Here is a 17,399-nt window from a genome sequence, read left to right on the forward strand (position 1 = left end):
AGAAAAACTATTACCTCACAAAATCAGTGCGACTTCATTTGAATATGTAAACACATTTGCTTTTATAATACAAATGAGAATGAAAACAAAGGAATAACTGTGGAGATAATCAAGTCTGTAACAGAAACTGCCTGCTACATCCAAGGTGACATCCCAAAATGAACTGGGACTGTCCTGTGAGTACTTGAGATGCCTGGAGATCATAACAGCCCTTCAAAAAGTTTGTCTGCAGAGATTCCCTGAGGGGGTGAGTAAGCTGCGTGTGGAAGAACCTGGACCTTTTGGACAGCAATGGAGGCTGGGGCGACACCTGCACTCTGCACACCCTCCTCACAGGGGACGGGTAAAAAGGGCTCAACACCATCTCTCCTCTTATTATCACAGAGCTAAGAGATGTGGATCAGGGTGTCCATGCTACCTGCTGCGAGCAACCTCTCCCCCACCACAGCAAGCACAGCTGCCTGTGTCCAAGGCCAGTTGTGTGGCCTTGACTTGGGCTGCCAGCAACACAGCTGCAGGAGAAAACACCTTGCGAGAAGCCTTGCTGCGGTCCCCTGCTTTGCTCAAGAGCTGCTTTTCATCCCAGTGGTTCCCCTTGGTGCCTGCAAGAGCCACTGCTGCACCCTACCCAGCCCCTTGCTAATGCTGCCCCTACCTGCTGGTTTCCTGAGCCTCCACCTCTTCGCTCTGGGCTTGGCTGGACTGTGAGCTGCCCAAGTGCTGTCACCAGACCTGCTCCGCTCTTCAGGCACCAGCGGGCTGCACCCTTGGCTGGCAGGGATCCTGCCCGGGGGCTACCCCATCCTTCCCCAGGTGTGCAGCCCACTCTCACTGTGCCCTGATGCAAAGCCAAAGCAGCCTCTCCAGAAGGTTACAAATAACCTGGGCAACAGCAGCACACCAGCACTTCTCTTTTTTTTTTTAAGCACCAGAAAAACAAATGCCCTAGGCTCAAGAGAAGACTATCTCCTATGTTGAAGCTAAGAAGTATGTGGGTACAGAAAATCACAGGATCATCTAGGTTGGAAGAGACCTCCAAGATCACCTAGTCCAACCTCTGACCTAACACTAACCAGTCCTCCACTAAACCGTATCACTGAGCTCTACATCTAAATGTTTTTTAAGACCTCCAGGGATGGCGACTCAGCCACTTCCCTGGGCAGCCCATTCCAATGCCTCAGAACCCTCTCAGTAAAGAAGTTCTTCCTAACATCCAACCTAAACCTCCCCTGGTGCAACTTTAGACCATTCCCCCTCGTCCTGTCACCAGGCACGTGGGAGAACAGACCAACCCCCACCTCACTACAGCCTCCTTTAAGGTACCTATAGAGGCAACTGGGCAAGTATGCAGGGCTTGATGGACTTAACTAAAAATAAACTTGCAGAGAATAACAGAAATGTAACCACCCTCTGTGCTGCAGAAAAAACAAATACAGATTACCTGTCCATCACAAGGCAATGTGACAACACACAAGATGTAAAAACTGAAAGTAACTACCAAATTCCAGGTATGTGTCTTGTGATAATGACATTACCAAGGCAGATGCACATGATTTATAATCCTGATGATTTAAAATGCTTGCTTTACTCAGATTTAGAGTTTTCTGAAGAACTTTTATTTGCCTAACTGTTGAAATACTTTCCTGCTGTCTGTTAATTTGTTTAAAAAAATAAACCAAACACAAAATAAAGCACTCAGTAGTAGAAAAGCAATACCAAACCACTAAAATGATGCACTAAATGCACTTCATATCTCTACACAAAGCATGGAGATCCACGTAAAATTTTCTGCTCTAAGACATTAACCATGAGTGTACAATGCACTGAGTAGAGGAAGAAAAGTAAATGAGTATAAACACATTTTAATACATCCTATATATTAAACAAAAATATTGGCAATGGTACCTACAAGATAGCTGTCAGTGAACTCCTGAACAGTAACTTGTTAAATCTAACTTTTTCTACTTAATTGGCATTTGTACACTGGAACAATAGATACTCAGTCTAGAACAAGATTATTCCTCCTTGCTGCAGGAATGCAGAGTGATACTGATTTATGTTCAAGGAGCCACAGCTAGAAGAGAACATCCAAAGTCAGTATTAGTGTGTTTTCCTTAGTCACTGTATCATTATGACTTCTCAATGTGTACTTTCTTTGTACATTTTGCTATCTACATGCCTTTTAGGGCAATGCAGCAGAAACCTAGGAACTTCATACAACAGTAACAGCAAAAAATAATTGAGTCAAAGTGTATCTGTAGTAAGGATGCAGTCAAAGTAAAACAGAATCAAATTAACTCATCATATGTTCAGCTCTATAGCTCTATCATAGTGTTGCCTAACCTTGATAAAATCTTTGATGAGCTGGGCTGCTTTAACCCCATTCTGTACATTAAAGCTGATATCAACTTTTACTTCAGTGAAGGAATCTGTCAGTTTAATAATAGGTACCTGCAAAAGAAAGATAGATTAAGTCAACACAGACTCCCAAGACACATTTGGTTTCATTAATGACTTCGGTAAAACTGAAATATTTTATGAATTTGCAGAGGAAGTGGATAAAGAGAACAGGAGGACTTCTATCTAGTTATGAACTCACTCTCCTTGCCAATCTGTTCAAACAGATGTTGATTTTATTTTTAAACTCATATATGCTATTTCCAATTTGCTCTTCTGTTTTAACTGAACTTAACACTTCAGCTTCAAATTATTTATTTTGCATTGTTTTTAGTCAGTTTCTGGTGCAGAAGCATAGTTCTATTGGGAAAAACAAACACCAGAGGGAGACAAATGCTTAAGAAATAAAGATAAATTGTAACAGACATCCTCTTAAGAAAAAAACACAGATTCCTCATCAAAATGATCTTTAAATAAGAAGTGCAAAGTACTGAGAGCACTCTAATGTATCTCCATCTGCGTGGCTTCCAAATTATCTCTTTTACTAATAATAGCCATCAGTTAGACACCTGTTTAAACCCTTACCATAGTTTTATAATAAGCAAAAGGTAGGATGTTATAATGGACTTGATCCTATCCTACACAAGAAACACCCCTAAATGTTCATATATGCCTGTACTTATTACTTACATATGAAAATGCATTGTGTTTGCTTGCTTGCAATAAATATATAGCATTTACTTATGTACTAACTCAGTCCAGAAATTCCAAATCTGATCACATTAATTCTAGCATGACTAGCATAACTACATTTGAAAGCAAGCACGTGCTGTGTGTAAAAACTAAAAATATTCCCCAGCAGAAGAAATGCTTCTGTTGGGACAGTATCAATTATTTTGTCAGCAAAAAAACCTGCACTACATAAAAAAAAGTTCTGTTTTGAATCTATACATATATATTCTGCTCTTATGATAATTTATCCTTTTAAGAAAGATCTTTCTTTGACTGGAAATTTAGCTTAGAACAAGGAAACACCCTCCTTCCCCAAACTTACAGTTGCTTTATCTAAAACCTTTACTGAGTTTTCATCTGCTACATTGTGCTTTCTAAGAGCTTCTTCCAGCGTCCAAAGAGGTAATGTCTCCCATTTTCCAAATACAACTAAATCAATATCACTGAAACAGAAAGAAAACAAGGGTTATATTCAAATTAAAAGACCAATACACCAAAAAGACAGATTATCCACACATAACTGGAAGAAAGTTTATGGAATGATAGCTTAACCAAGAAATTTATTCTTGTTTTGTCTTAGGAAAGGGGCAGGGATAAGCCCTTAAACTTGGGGAGATATAGAACATTTCAGATTACCAAGGAGAGCTATACATATCAATCAATTGGCTTGCCTGGCAGAAAACCAACACCCACTCCCCCCCCGCCCCTCCCCAAAAAAAAACAACTGTAAGCATTCTGGGGGCCTTTTCATAACTTGAAGGGGGTTTCCTGGGTGATCAGAGCATCAGAGTGGGCAGTGGTAAGCAACTGATGGGGAGCAGGGAAGAAGCGAGAAAAACACAGCAACTTTGACTTCAGGAAGCAACAAGCTGTTAAATAACATCAAATCTTCTAATTAACCTCACTCCTTAACTCAGCTCCTTGAAGAAGTGCTTCTGCCCCTCTATGCTTCCACCTATGCACACTGACATTCATACAGAGGGAACTGTAAACTTAATTCCTCTTTGCTCCTCAACTTCTTTCCTCTCTCTCTCCTGCTTGGTTGGGAACATAAAGGTGGTGAGCGTACAACCCCACAGTTACAGCAGCCAGCCACTGCAGTAATAGGGACCTGTTACTGACAACAGAAAACGCCAACAAATTTAGGAATGCTTTTTTTCCTCCTGCACCATTTTTACAGGTCTACCCATTCACATATAATGATGCTTTAATAATCTCAAAGTGTTCAAAGAAACTACATCTGCCTTAGCCAAAACATCTCCCGCCAACAACTCATGTCAGCAACAGGCAAGTTCAGCACCAGTTCAGCTGCATACCATTTAGCTGACAAGGACAGGCAGCGTTCAGTGAGTTTCAGAAAACTATGTTTAAAACCTGCTTGGAGAGCAGGAAATGGTGTTGAACAATTCTCTCCTAATTTACCTAAACTAAATGAGTGTTAAACCAACTCCTGTTGCTGACGGTTAGCAGTGGGAGATGTTTTTCTGATGCACACCAGGACAGAAAAGGCAGCTCTCTCATCACCTCAAGTTCACCTCAGTGTTACCTGCAAGGTAACACAGAGATCCAGCAGCTGAACAAGCATATATGCTAATCCTCAGTATCAGCTGAAGTAAAAGAATATCAGACAAACTCTAACAGAGTAACAGAATTAAAAACACACTGTAGGTCTTTCTGAATCTAAGAACCTGAAATCTAGATTACCTATTGACTCCCTGATGAGTGGGCAAAAACTGTGGCAAAGGGGAGCTCTGTTGGAAGGCAACACTGAATTAATTACCAACACGAGGATGTTGGTTAATTTGAAAGTCTGGGAAAGTACTGCCACAGGCACTTTTTTCTGTAGGCCCGTACTGTTTTCAGAATATCCGCATTTGTTCTCCACCAAATACTCAGCTGAAACTGATACGGAGGAAAAGTAGTACATGAAATCAAACAGAAAAGAGTAAACTTTTTTTGTTATTGCATCAGCTTCAAAAAAGTAAATACAGTAAAGAACTATAGCTATCACTCACGAGGACAGAAATCTCTCTCTTGAACTACCAGCATATGAGTTCAATCAAGCCCTTCTATAATCTACAAAAAAAAGGCCAAGAATGTGCTAAATGTGAAAACAATGTATATTTGTAGACCTTACTTCTAATCTCCCAAACAAAAAATGAGTAGTTCAGCTTTCCCACAACTCCTTAGACTAAAACAACCCACACAGTATCTCTCTTGATCTGACAGATACTTTCTTTTCAATAGGAGACAAAACCACTCGGGTATCACTTGCAGTCTGTAGTAGGTATTAATTCCTCATGTTCCTAAAGAATATTTTGGAATATTTACTGAACTTCAAGTGTTAACCTCAGACTCATGCTATGTAAACATGTTTATCCTCTGCAGCCATTTAAGCCATTTGTTCTATTTCTGTTTTGTCAAAAAATATTTACATTTTCTATACAGAGGACACCAATGAACAGTAAGTTGTTGATTTTTTTTAAGTGAAAACTAGGACTAGATTTTGAAAAGGCAGAGATTGACTATTGTACAGATTTCACAAAATACGACAAATCAAAACAGTACTACATGCAATCTTTTATCTTCAATGCTAACATTAACAAGGTAATGTTACATATTTTGATTTAACTGTGGAGATGCTGAAATCCAGCTTTCCCTTTTAAGACTAACCTCTTATTTTGGTTCAGTCACTTAATGAAGCCAAATCACAAAATAAGCCTTTTTCTTTTTTGACAATTCTTATCTTTTTCTGATCCTTGTAAAATCTATATAGACACATATTACTGTTCTGATTATTGTGTTTCTGTCCATTTTGCAGAGTGTTAATAGCTTAACCCTGTCGTAATTCAGCAAGCATACCCACAAGTAACAGCTATTAGGAGATCAGGTAAATCACTACAAGGGCACAGATTCCTGAGGGTATCTTTTTACTTGTGTGGAATTTACACTGTAAAGTTACTAACCTCGTAGGTAAATATAAACCAGTTTTAAAACTTCCAAATATCTGCACCTGAAACACAAGAACAGTATATATGAAAACAAATTTTCAGACTTCAGAAGACAAACAAATTCTATTAAGTTGCATGGAGGGACGGCTATTGCAACCCTCCATTGGTAGATTTTGGTATTGCTAACAGGCACATTACGAACAGAAGTACTGTCACAGCATTTACATCTTCAGTGTCGTATAAACAGTTAATCTTCATTATTATCACCCACATAAGTACAGATAATAATGTTTACAACCTAGACTTTTCTCCTACAAAATCTTCTTTGTAATGGCAGAACTTTTCACCATGAAAACTTGGCAAAAGCCATAAACCAAACGATTTAAAAAATGAAACAAAAACCAATGACTGACAGAACAACAAAACCAAAACCAGTATTAGTTCTATTTGTTTTCTTGCTTTTGTATCTTAAAGTATACCCTTTAGCTTTTAAACAAATTTTCAAATTTAGGTTTAATATATTTCCACTGCTCTGCATACTTTTAAAAAAAAAAAAAGTATTTTTTTTCTTTCTGAATTATAGACCAGGTAGCACAACTCTGGTATTTACGCTTCAACAACAACAAAATAGTTTCAGGAATTTTCGTATCACACAGATTTAGTTCACCTTGCTGGATTTTTCCTAGCACCAGAGGCTTAAATGGCCAGGTATCTTTTGTAAGCTGTCCAGAACCACATTCTCATTAATGTAGCCAAGCCTCACTGGGAGGTCAGACTCATATGCTGAGTCTCCAAGGGGGACTGGTGAGACTTCAAAGGAAAAATACCTACACATTTGGACTAATTTTCAACCAGACTGTCTTCTGATGTGTTTCCTGGAGCCACCTAACAGAGTTATGTATTCCGCTCTAATGAGTCTCACAAACTAGCTTGATTTCCACTATCTGTATGTCAAGTGACCCACTTTTTGTTTTTCTCCTTTGGGATAAGAAAAAAGGGGAGATGGGAAAAAATGATGTTCTGTAAATAAGTGCCTTGATAGTTTAAGAGACTAAGAAGCAGTATGAGTGCTTCCTGTTGATTATTTTACGTTACTTCACACTTTAACCCTTCTCACCTCCACCTCCAACAAAAAGCACACACTTGCAGTAAATTTATGTTGAAAGTTCATAGCTCTTCACACTACAAAAGACTGCAAGAGATGTTACTGCACTAGTATCAATATTTTACTAGACCTTGACAAAAGCATAAAGGCATGACAAAGCTAGGAATGTAATAAAAACATTATTTTTTTCTTAACACAGGATAATAAAAAAAGCATTCTCTGTCAAACTGTTTGGGTCCAGTCAAACCAGGATTTATTCTGACACCAAAGAAGTCTGAAAAGTACTTTTGCACAATAAAACAAACAGTGATGGGTTCAGAAGTCTAAATATGCTTTCGCATTATCAAACAAAATAGTGTCTTCAACTGAAGAGCAAAGAAAGCCTTTATTGAATAAACAATCCTGAAAGTATTCATAAACTTACTGATACAACATATATGACCTTTACTGAAAGGAATGAGAGAACATCTGCTATTGTACAATAATTTGGAGTATGAGAAACACTGAACTATTATAAAAGACACCCACACCCACACTTCAATCCCTTTCTCACCAAATTGGTAGAGATTGAAAGGGAAAAGTGGGGAAGTCAGAACAGAAATTTAAAAACATGTTGATTTATTATCAAGTTAGAATCGTAACCCACAGTGGCTGTGTAGCCATTTTCATGTTTAAAGCATCCCAAAAGCAGGATACTATTACGTCATGAGAGACATAAACACTGTTTTTTGTGGAGTGCCAACACTGATGATTATATTTTTTTCTATGTGGACAGAGATAAGTATTTGTATCCCTACTATTTCAGAGGACTGTAATGGACTCTTGGTGCTGTATGTTATTGTTAGTATTTATCCTACACTTCCGCAAATTTGTTCGTGTTAAATTCCAAAGTTCCTGAAGGAGCTTTACGGATGCTGTGTCCAAAAATATCCTCACTATGCAGAACAGAACTTGGAAACCCACAAAATCTTGTGAAGTCCTTGGTACCAAAATCCCCTCCCCCCCCCAATTAAAACAAACAATCTATCAATCTGTCCATAGCCAATTAAAACTCCTCTTTCTGCTATGCTGTTAAGTTCAAACACTGAATTTTCTGAAGGCCATGAAAATAAATAGGGTTCATCTTCCTAGTTCTATTGCCGATCAGAGCATTTTCACAACTGAAGTGCATGAGATATGCAGCATGACATCTCCAAGGCCACAGACTACTCAGACACAAAGTTGAAGACATTATGACAAATGTATCCTAAACCCCATTGTCTAAGTCAGTATTGATTCAATACTCAGTTTTTCACATTCAACTGGTCAAAAAAACTTTGTCTTAAAATGCCTTAATTTAATGTTTTGGGTTGCTCAGTTTCAGTGTAATTAAAGCCTTTCTTATGGTCAGAGCATTGCTGATGCCAAGAACAGTTCTCACTTACTAGGAATGTTTCCTTCTAAGCACATTCCCTTGAGTAAGAGAGCAAATGACACAATTGCTAATTTCTATAAATAAAGTAACAGCTTAGGACACCTAGTTTTATCCCCCCCCATCTGTTTTTTTAGCCTTTCCCTAAGTGGAACAGGAGAAAAATATAAAAATGTGCATGCACACATTCTACACTCTCTTTTTACAGTTAGATTCATGAAGCCCAATTTTACTTTTCTTGGTATCTGAATTTTACAGAGTGTCTTACTAAAGCGGTTTAGCGAAAAACTACAAACTAAACGTGTATGTTTAACTTAAAAGTTTATTTTAGCTGGATTTGCTGCATCTATCAGTCAAAATGAACAGCTTAAACATTAACTTATCACCTTACACTACAGCTGAAGCTGAGGACATTGGACCAGACACCAGTACACCTTCTCAAAGCATGTACTCAAAACTTAAATCTTCCAAGTAGCTAAACCAATACAGATTTTTGAAAGGTTAGTGATTAACTCAAATGGCTAAAAAAAATCCAAAAGACCATCAAAGTTGAAGACAGTTAGCTCAGCAGTTAGTTCCCAAGCAGGTCTGTAAAGAATTAGAAAAATGACATTACAGTAACTGCCAGGCTATAAGCTGGCATGCTTCCCATTCCTAAAAAGATTATGGGCTTTGAAAAACAGTATCAGTAGGTTAGATAACTGTTTTCTCAAGTCATACTTTTTGGGGGGTTTTGTTTTTAAATATAGAATACCTAGCTAGCTTTTACAGGTCAAGTCTGTCCTACAAATGCTTAGAGTACCTTGGGAAGCAGTAAGCCCTTGTGTACTACTCAAAATGTCAGCAGTAACAAGGGAAGATCCCATGCTAATAAATGCACTCGCCCCATTATGCTAGGAAGCCTGCAGCATACAAACTTGTCTGGAAATAGTAGCACCTAGGCTGAAGCAAATTTTGGGGGGTGAAATCCACTACTACAAGACTTTGGCAAGGTCTATCATGGTTAGAACTGTTCAATGCCAGCACAGTTTCCTACACTACTTCTTGTCACACTCGCACCCTGCTACTCCTGCTCTTCAGCAGCGCCTACAGCACTGGGTCTCTTGGTTACAGGAGAGCTATACAATACCTGTGAGATATGCTGGTGGCTGACACAGTTCCCTTGGAAAAATCTCTGCTTTTCCTCAAAGAGAAAATTACCAAATATGTAATACTGACTATACCAATCCTCTGTAATTCTGTAACGAAAGCTGTGATGGAGCAACATGCTCCTTCCATGTTACACATCACTAACACGTCCGTAACATGAACCACGAGAGTGTATTTTACACACACACACACACAAAAAAAAACAACACACATACATATACAGCTCAAACAGAATTTCATCAGTCATTCTGCCAAATTCTAAAAACATTTTCCAAAAAACAGGTTAAAAAGATCTGGAATGAACAGTGGGTTAAAGTCACTCATGTCGTAACATTACCTTTTACTGTGGCAGGATCAAAGAGCATTCCTTATAATAAAGATTTCTGCTGTCTGAATTTGGTTTGCTATTCTAGTTAACAAGCCCTTATTTTCAGCTACTGTTATCTATATTTATCTTTAGATAAATGACTGAGGCTACAGATCTGCATTCTGGAAACGAACACCATGTTAGTAGAGGGATGCAATTAAACTAGAGTCAGTTATGCTAAAAATCCAATGTTGTCTGCAAAAAAATATCTTAAGAGGTAAAAGAAACTTCTCTAGCTTCCCTTTAATCCATTCTTTATTGAAAACAAACAGAACTAACAAACAACCCCCCCCCACCGACACACACACAGAAGCATAGCTGTGCAGATGAGAAAATCTTGTTTTGACTGTACAAAGTCCTGGCAAAAATCTACCTTCAATGGAAAGAGGCATTAGAGATTTAAAGCTCAATATACAGCAAAGAGATCCATAAGCGTGTTTCTTCCCACACAGAAACCTAGTTTCTTTACATTTGTAAGATATTTCAATTTAGTTTCCCTGCCTATTAAAAACAGCAGTCTAGATAGCACGGCATTGCTGGCATTCCAGCTCACAGACCTATTCAAGACTGCAGGTCTTTGGACTAGAAGTCCTGCAATACAGACTTTTTCAGTCAAGCTATGAGTTTCAGAAGCTTTTTTTTTTTAACATCACTTTTTATATGCATGCATGCCTGATATGTTTCCATTAACCTTAATGAATATTAATGAAACTGAACATTGCCATACTTTATGCCCTTTCTTTGATACAGCAGGTTTAGCTCATCTTTGTTCTTTCTGTTCTTAGGTGTGATATAAAACGATGACCTACATTATTCTACAAATAAACATCACCTCTCTCTCATTTGACTAGAAAGCCTTTTTTTTTTTTCAGAAGAATAAACAGTGTTTTCATTATTCAGTACTTTACAAACTAAATAGGCACATAACGTTGCTATTATATTTTAATAAATAGAATAGCATCCTACTCACATCTGCATTAGGCCAGAGCTCCTTTATAACGTTTTCTATCCTGTTCACCACTTCCATCCGCATTCTTTCCTCTTCATGTCTGGGAGACATATACTTATAAAAGTCAATGATTTCTTCATGGAGACTGAAAGAAAAAAAAAAAAAAGATCAGAAAGTCAGGAAAAAAAACACAGAAGAATGAAATTGCAACTACTCTAATCAAACATAACTTTTAAGCTCAGTTTATGAGTACAATGCAATTAAAAACACGCTGCTTAGTAAGGTTTACTCTCCCCATACAAACTTGCATCATGCATCAGTATTGTACTGCATTTGCTGAAAGTACAGAAGCAAATCTAAACCAAGTACCTTCGATTCACGTTAGAAGTCGCGCCATGTATTTTAAAGTCAGCGTTATGCAGGAACGCTTCAGTCTTCAGCTAAGAAAGCAGCTGCGAGCTCAAAGTACACACTGCTCAACAGCTTAACCAGGAGGTTTTCAGCCAACGCTTTGCAGCCTGCCCCTTGGCACCAGTAGGGTCGTTTCAGGCATCAGCCTGCATCCAGCACCGAGCTTGCAAAAAAAAGTTTGCAGTAACTGTGCCAGTACTAGAGCTAGGAAACCTGCCTCGTCTACTGTTTAGACAAGACACCAGCTAAGCATGCATTCTCTCCTCGGAACAAGCAGACAAGCAGCAGTGGTGGCTCAGAGGAGTAAGTGCCGGAGAGGCAGCTAAGCACTGCCTCTGGCAGATGGGAGCTCCCAGCCTGCCTGGGAGACGCATGTGTGGTAAGTTACATTCAGATTGCGTGTGATCAGAGCTGAAATAGCAATGTCTTCATACAGTGCCACGAATTTCTAGGCTTCCGTAATATCATAAACACATCATCATCTTGACTAACAATGTATTAAAAAAACAGACACAAACAACCTCTTAATTCCAGTAAAACGCAGAGGAACTCTGGCATTGAGTAGCTAAATTAATTTCATTTGCTTCCTGCAATGATCATTATAGTTACAGGTAGTGTTTTTTGTTTTTTAAATGGATTGTTTCTCGGTACCAAGTGCAAACACTTCTCTCCTTAAAGCTCTGAGGGACCATCAAGGGAGCAGTTCATTAAGAGCGCGTCCTTAGATCAGACAGGGAGTCCAGCGCTGCCCCACTGCGTACACATCCACATAAACCACACGTTAATCACTGCAAGTTGTACACGGGTGTCAGAAAAACAGATTAAATACAACTTTCAGATGTTTTAACAGAGCCTGAGTAAGGACAGAACCCAACCCATCCATCTGCCTCGCGCCCCTCAGCGCCATGTGCCACCACAACACCAGTGTCTTTCCCCAAGAGACTGAGGAATACAATACCTGCATCACCTTTGCCGAGCATTTATGGGAATTCCCCCCCAACACCCACAGGGCAACAGTGCTAACAGTCTATTAGCTTGAGCTGGCAAACACCACAGGCTCTCTGCAGCTAATGCAAGGAGAAAAGTGCCTCCGAAGGAATTCGTCCACAGGGAGACCCAGAGGGAGAAGCAATCCAGCTGCTTGAAACCTGCACTGGGAGCAGCTTCCCCTCCAGCACCTGCCAAGGGAGCCTTCGAGCCTGGACTGGCTGGAGCAGCCTGGCTGCACCCACAGCGTGCACGATTTGGCCCAGAGCAGTGTTTTTAACAAGAAGAAGCGCACACACCGCTGTCAGGGTATTGGATGGCAGGAACCCTGCTGGGACGGCTCCCCCCTGAGGGAGCCTGAATGTATCAGTCAGTGCATTCCTTGGGAGCACATAAAATACCTGTCTGCATCTCTAACTGGGATCAGTCTTACTCTTCAGGAGTCACGGACACTTTGATGGCAAAGACAAGAAATTCAGCAGTACGCAAACACACAGAAACTTGCATCGCATGCACACCGGCTGGTACTACACGATGCAGATACAGAAAAAAATGAAATGTGACCTTTCTCACTGATAGAAGACCAGCTTTAAGACTACCAGAGGAAGAACACCGCAGAACACCGCAGATAACCCGTATCTCGGCACCCCCGGGATCCCACGCTGCCTGCACGGGGCCACCTGTGCTGCGCAGGATCGCGGCGCTCAGGCGGCCGGCAGGAGCGGTCAGGGCTTACATCTACACCTGGAACTGCACTTCCCTGCCAGCAAAAACTGCGGCCAAGAAGTAAGAGAATGATTAATTAAAGCCACGGCAAACAGAAGCAGCAACACGCAGATTTCCGAGCAGTACGACACGACTTAGTAGCGTGACTCCAATTAATGCGGAGTTAACTCAACTTGTATTGAAAATTAACACTCAAGGTTATTCACTGTCTTAATCAACATCTATTATAGTCACTGTTTTTCAAAACAATTTGTTTGGATTAATGGAGGCTGTTTACTGAAGTCTCTAGTGGAATTTTATATCTTTAGCTGAAATGAAGATCAAAGAGACTGAGAAGTTATTTTTGGCATCCTAACAGTATTTTATTATTTAACGCCACTACATTCATTAGTTATTTAAGATAAAAGTCCTTAAAAGGAGGCTTGTTTTTAGAAGGAAATTACACTGTAATAAACCCAATTACACTATACAGAGATATTTTATTTGGTTTTATAGTTGTATCGAAGCTCCTGACACCCAGGACCTACTTGGGATGCACGAAGAGTTCCTTGCCATGCACAGGAACATTAGTTTACTCTCTTTATTACAGCAAATAGCAATAAACAAGGGCATCTTAGTCCTGTATTGCAGGAAATCTTCACCTTTTGGAAAAAACATCGTCGGCTTTCTCTATGTTTTAAAACAGAGTACTAGCTGCATCATATCCCATTTAAAACCTTGTAAGCTGAGTTCATTTGAGTTTTACAGAACAAACAGAACTGAAGTACCAGAAAACAGATGCCACTAAATACAGTGGATCATAGCATTTGTTATGTTTACCTGACAGAGATAATGATGCAACATTAAAAAATAAATGCTGGTCAAAAAGCTGTAATCACAAGAACTTCCCATTGTAACGTCACCAAATCACACCGTGAGGAACACAAAGGCTGTTCGACTGGCGCTGTTTAGGTGGAAAGCTGCAGCTTTTGTACCAATGCAAGTGATACGGAACACAGGACGTTAGATTTCTTTCTCAGTTTGATCACACCTCACTTTCTTTCACAGCACAACTTGTGGGCTCTATAAGTGCAACTCGGGATTCTCCAACTAGTTTATGTGTCCAAGATGATGATATTCTGGAGGACAGATCCTTCTGCATGTTTGCCAATTGATTAAAAACAGTCACATACAAACAAAATGTTATTTCTGTTTCAAATGCACTGCACAGAGAAGATACACGTTCATCACGTAAGTTTGACTGCATACTTCAGTTGCCCAAGGTACAAAGCAGCACAACCCACTATTACAAGTCCCAAACTGGAACCAGGAGTGACACTGGCAGTCCCACTGCTTCACAAAACGTTGCTGGAGATGCTAGAAGTATTGTTTCTGTGCACTGGGATCTTGATGCAGACTAAATGATTGGTCCACTGTGCTTCAGGTTTCGACAGCTTGGAGGGAGCCAGGCAGACACAAGCCATTTGCAAGCCCTGCCAGTGGCTGCCCCAGGTTCACACCTAGCCTGGACCTTCCCACCCTGCCCTGGGCAGCTGCGAAGCAGGCAGCAGTCACACTAAGCAGAGCCGCCAGCAAGATACAGATAATTCTGATTTTTTTGTTATTATTATTAATAAACAGAATAGCAGTTAAGTGTTGCCATCGTGTGCCAACATGCAGTGTTATGCTAACCAGAGAAATAAGTTTTAATTGAAAAGTTTCCTGCTTTTGTCATTCTAGAATTGCATTATAATTCCACTCTCCTTTGGCTCTTCTTCACTTTTCATTTCACAAGAGAAATTACGCAGGCATGCATGTTCTAATTTCTCTAGTAAGGGTGTTACCCATAGCTTCTGCTCCAACTGTTCAAAACGACTGAGTTAAAAATTCTGCTCATCTGTCCCTGAGAGCTTCTTCTGCCTTTGGCACATCAATATCTCTGCACTGGAAAGGCTATCTGCAACATCACTGAAGAGAATTTAAAACACTGGATATTAACTACACGTAAAAATAATAATAAAAAAAAAGTGTATGGTGCTCATGTACTACAATTGATTCTACAGGACTTTCTGAAAGAAGCCCTATTTTTGGAGTGATGAAAACTTAAATTATTGAGAACCTCTGTGGACTGAGGGCAGAAGCAAGCAATGAACACACAGACAACTTTTGTCTCCCCAAACTCTATGTTTTAAGATGAATCACTTCTGATTTCAGAGTTTATTGATTTTATACCCACACTTGGATGGGATATTTACAAGGTACTCCTGTAGCACTGAATAAGTCTTTTGTATCTGAATTCTCTTTGGCTGAATAATTCCTATCTGACTGTTTAGTCTCCCCTACCATTTTAAGTATTCTCTGAAGGAAAAACAACAACAAAAGAATGTAATGCAACAGAGAGAAGCAACATAGCATTTCAGTCCCCGGGGAAGGAGGAACCTTAGGCATATTAACTTCTTGGAAGCATCAATACTAAGAGCCCTAACTGCATCCATCCCTCTGCTCCAGTTAGGAAAACCAGTGTTGCACAGGAGGAGAACAATGTTGGTCTGAAGCTTCCTTTTAATAATAAGAAGATGGCACTGGTTTGGGAACTGTCCAAATAACAAACAAACAAACAAAAAAAAAACAGAATTACGGCAGGGATTTCTGATCCTTTAGAAGTTTGATGAACTTGAAAGCTTATCCATCTCTTATTTGTGAGCTATTTGGTCCTGAAGGGTCTTTGAACAAAACTCTAACTGAGACAAAGGAAAGACACTGGGAGTCCAATCCTTTCCCCCCGTTATTATTAGCAGTAGTAGTTCAAAAGTAACACCAGCACTCTACGAGATGGGGAATCCAACAGCCTCCCGAATTCTCTTTCGATTTTAATACTTACCTCCCACAAGCCTAATAAATAATTTCTAGGTTACTATCACCATCTACATGCATTCAGTAACAAAGCAAGAACAAGAGTAGACACTGTAAAGAGCACAAATTATTTTGCCTACCTTCAATCTCAAGCAAAAACAAACATGAGAGATGTGAAGGGAACTGTAAATACGAAGCATCTGCTGAGGTCCTCTCCCTACCACCTGTGCCTCTCTAGCAGACAAATTCTTTTAATATGTGCTAGGTTTTAAGCTACTGAGGAAACACCTAACTGCATCTGCAGGTGATTTAATAGGCAATTAAGCTTCACGATGACTGCTACATCAGCCCTGGTAAGAAACTAAAATTGCACATAATGAAGCAAACAACTTTCAATAGCCTCGGAGACTTTGACCATCACTTTCCATATCCCTGGTGACTGAACCATATCAATATACCACAGGTCACACAGCAACAGTACTGTGGCCACATATGTCCCCAGGGAGCTTTAAAATGAAACAGCCCAAAAGATTTCCATATTAGTAACCTAACAGAAACAGAAAAGCTTTCGGAGGTGGGGTTTTTGATCACATTTTCCTTCAGGTAAGTTTACCTGTTTGAAATACAGCTTCACCAGGCCACCTTCTCAGAGTTCACATTAAAATAGACATGCAGGAAAAAAAAAACACAGGTGTTTTGCCACCATATGTTCAGTAAGCATCACTAAAAATCTGGCTATCTGCTGCACAAAGCAGTTCCCTAAGATACAGAGGACTTCACTTTGCAACAAGCTAGACAAATGGGATTTATTTCTGCCCTCTTCCGTTACAGCCCAGGTGTTTGTCACCGCTCCCTGGCTTTGTGCTCACAAGGTCTGCTATAAAAGGATTATGTGAGCCTCCCTAATCCACCTCAGGCAAAGATAGTGAAGTTAAACCCAGCACCCTCCAGCCAGCCAAGCTGCCAGCTCTCTGAAGGGGCTCCCTGAGCGCTGCAGCTGCCACTGCCACATCCACCGGGGCAGCACGGGGCAAGCAGCTGCCAGCAGGACAAACACCTTCAGCTGGCACCTCTATGCCCAGAAGGCAGGACGAGCCATCTCTGGGGGGCTTTCAGCAGTTACCCACGAGAAGCAGGACATTCCTGAGCAGCATTTTTAGTGCTGTAAATAGAATTGCCTTTTCGCGCTGAGGGAGGGCAGCATTTTCCCAAACACCTGCGTGATGCAGGAACCCAGATCCTGTTTTCAGGACCAATGCCTTTCAAGATTAAACTAACCTGACATTAAACTTGACAATGTTTTCATGAATGGGGTTTGTACACTTTAAAAATTTATGGGGGGCTGATAATAATACACATTTCTTCAGTATGGTCAACTGATA

At 40.1% G+C, this 17,399-nt stretch overlaps 1 protein-coding gene across 1 annotated transcript in view; it reads right to left on the bottom strand.

Moving 5' to 3' along the window:
* TENT4B (terminal nucleotidyltransferase 4B) overlaps window positions 1-17,399 on the bottom strand; it is a 41,219-nt gene that overhangs the window by 10,053 nt on the left and 13,767 nt on the right. Inside the window, exons 2-5 of the mRNA XM_027467206.3 lie at window positions 11,083-11,206; window positions 6,096-6,142; window positions 3,452-3,572; window positions 2,344-2,451 (exon numbers count right to left, since the gene is read on the bottom strand). Coding sequence (XP_027323007.3) covers window positions 2,344-2,451; window positions 3,452-3,572; window positions 6,096-6,142; window positions 11,083-11,206 — 400 coding nt within the window. The remainder of the gene's footprint in view (window positions 1-2,343; window positions 2,452-3,451; window positions 3,573-6,095; window positions 6,143-11,082; window positions 11,207-17,399) is intronic.

Source organism: Anas platyrhynchos, chromosome 12 (assembly GCF_047663525.1).
Source record: "Anas platyrhynchos isolate ZD024472 breed Pekin duck chromosome 12, IASCAAS_PekinDuck_T2T, whole genome shotgun sequence".
NCBI lineage: Eukaryota > Metazoa > Chordata > Aves > Anseriformes > Anatidae > Anas > Anas platyrhynchos.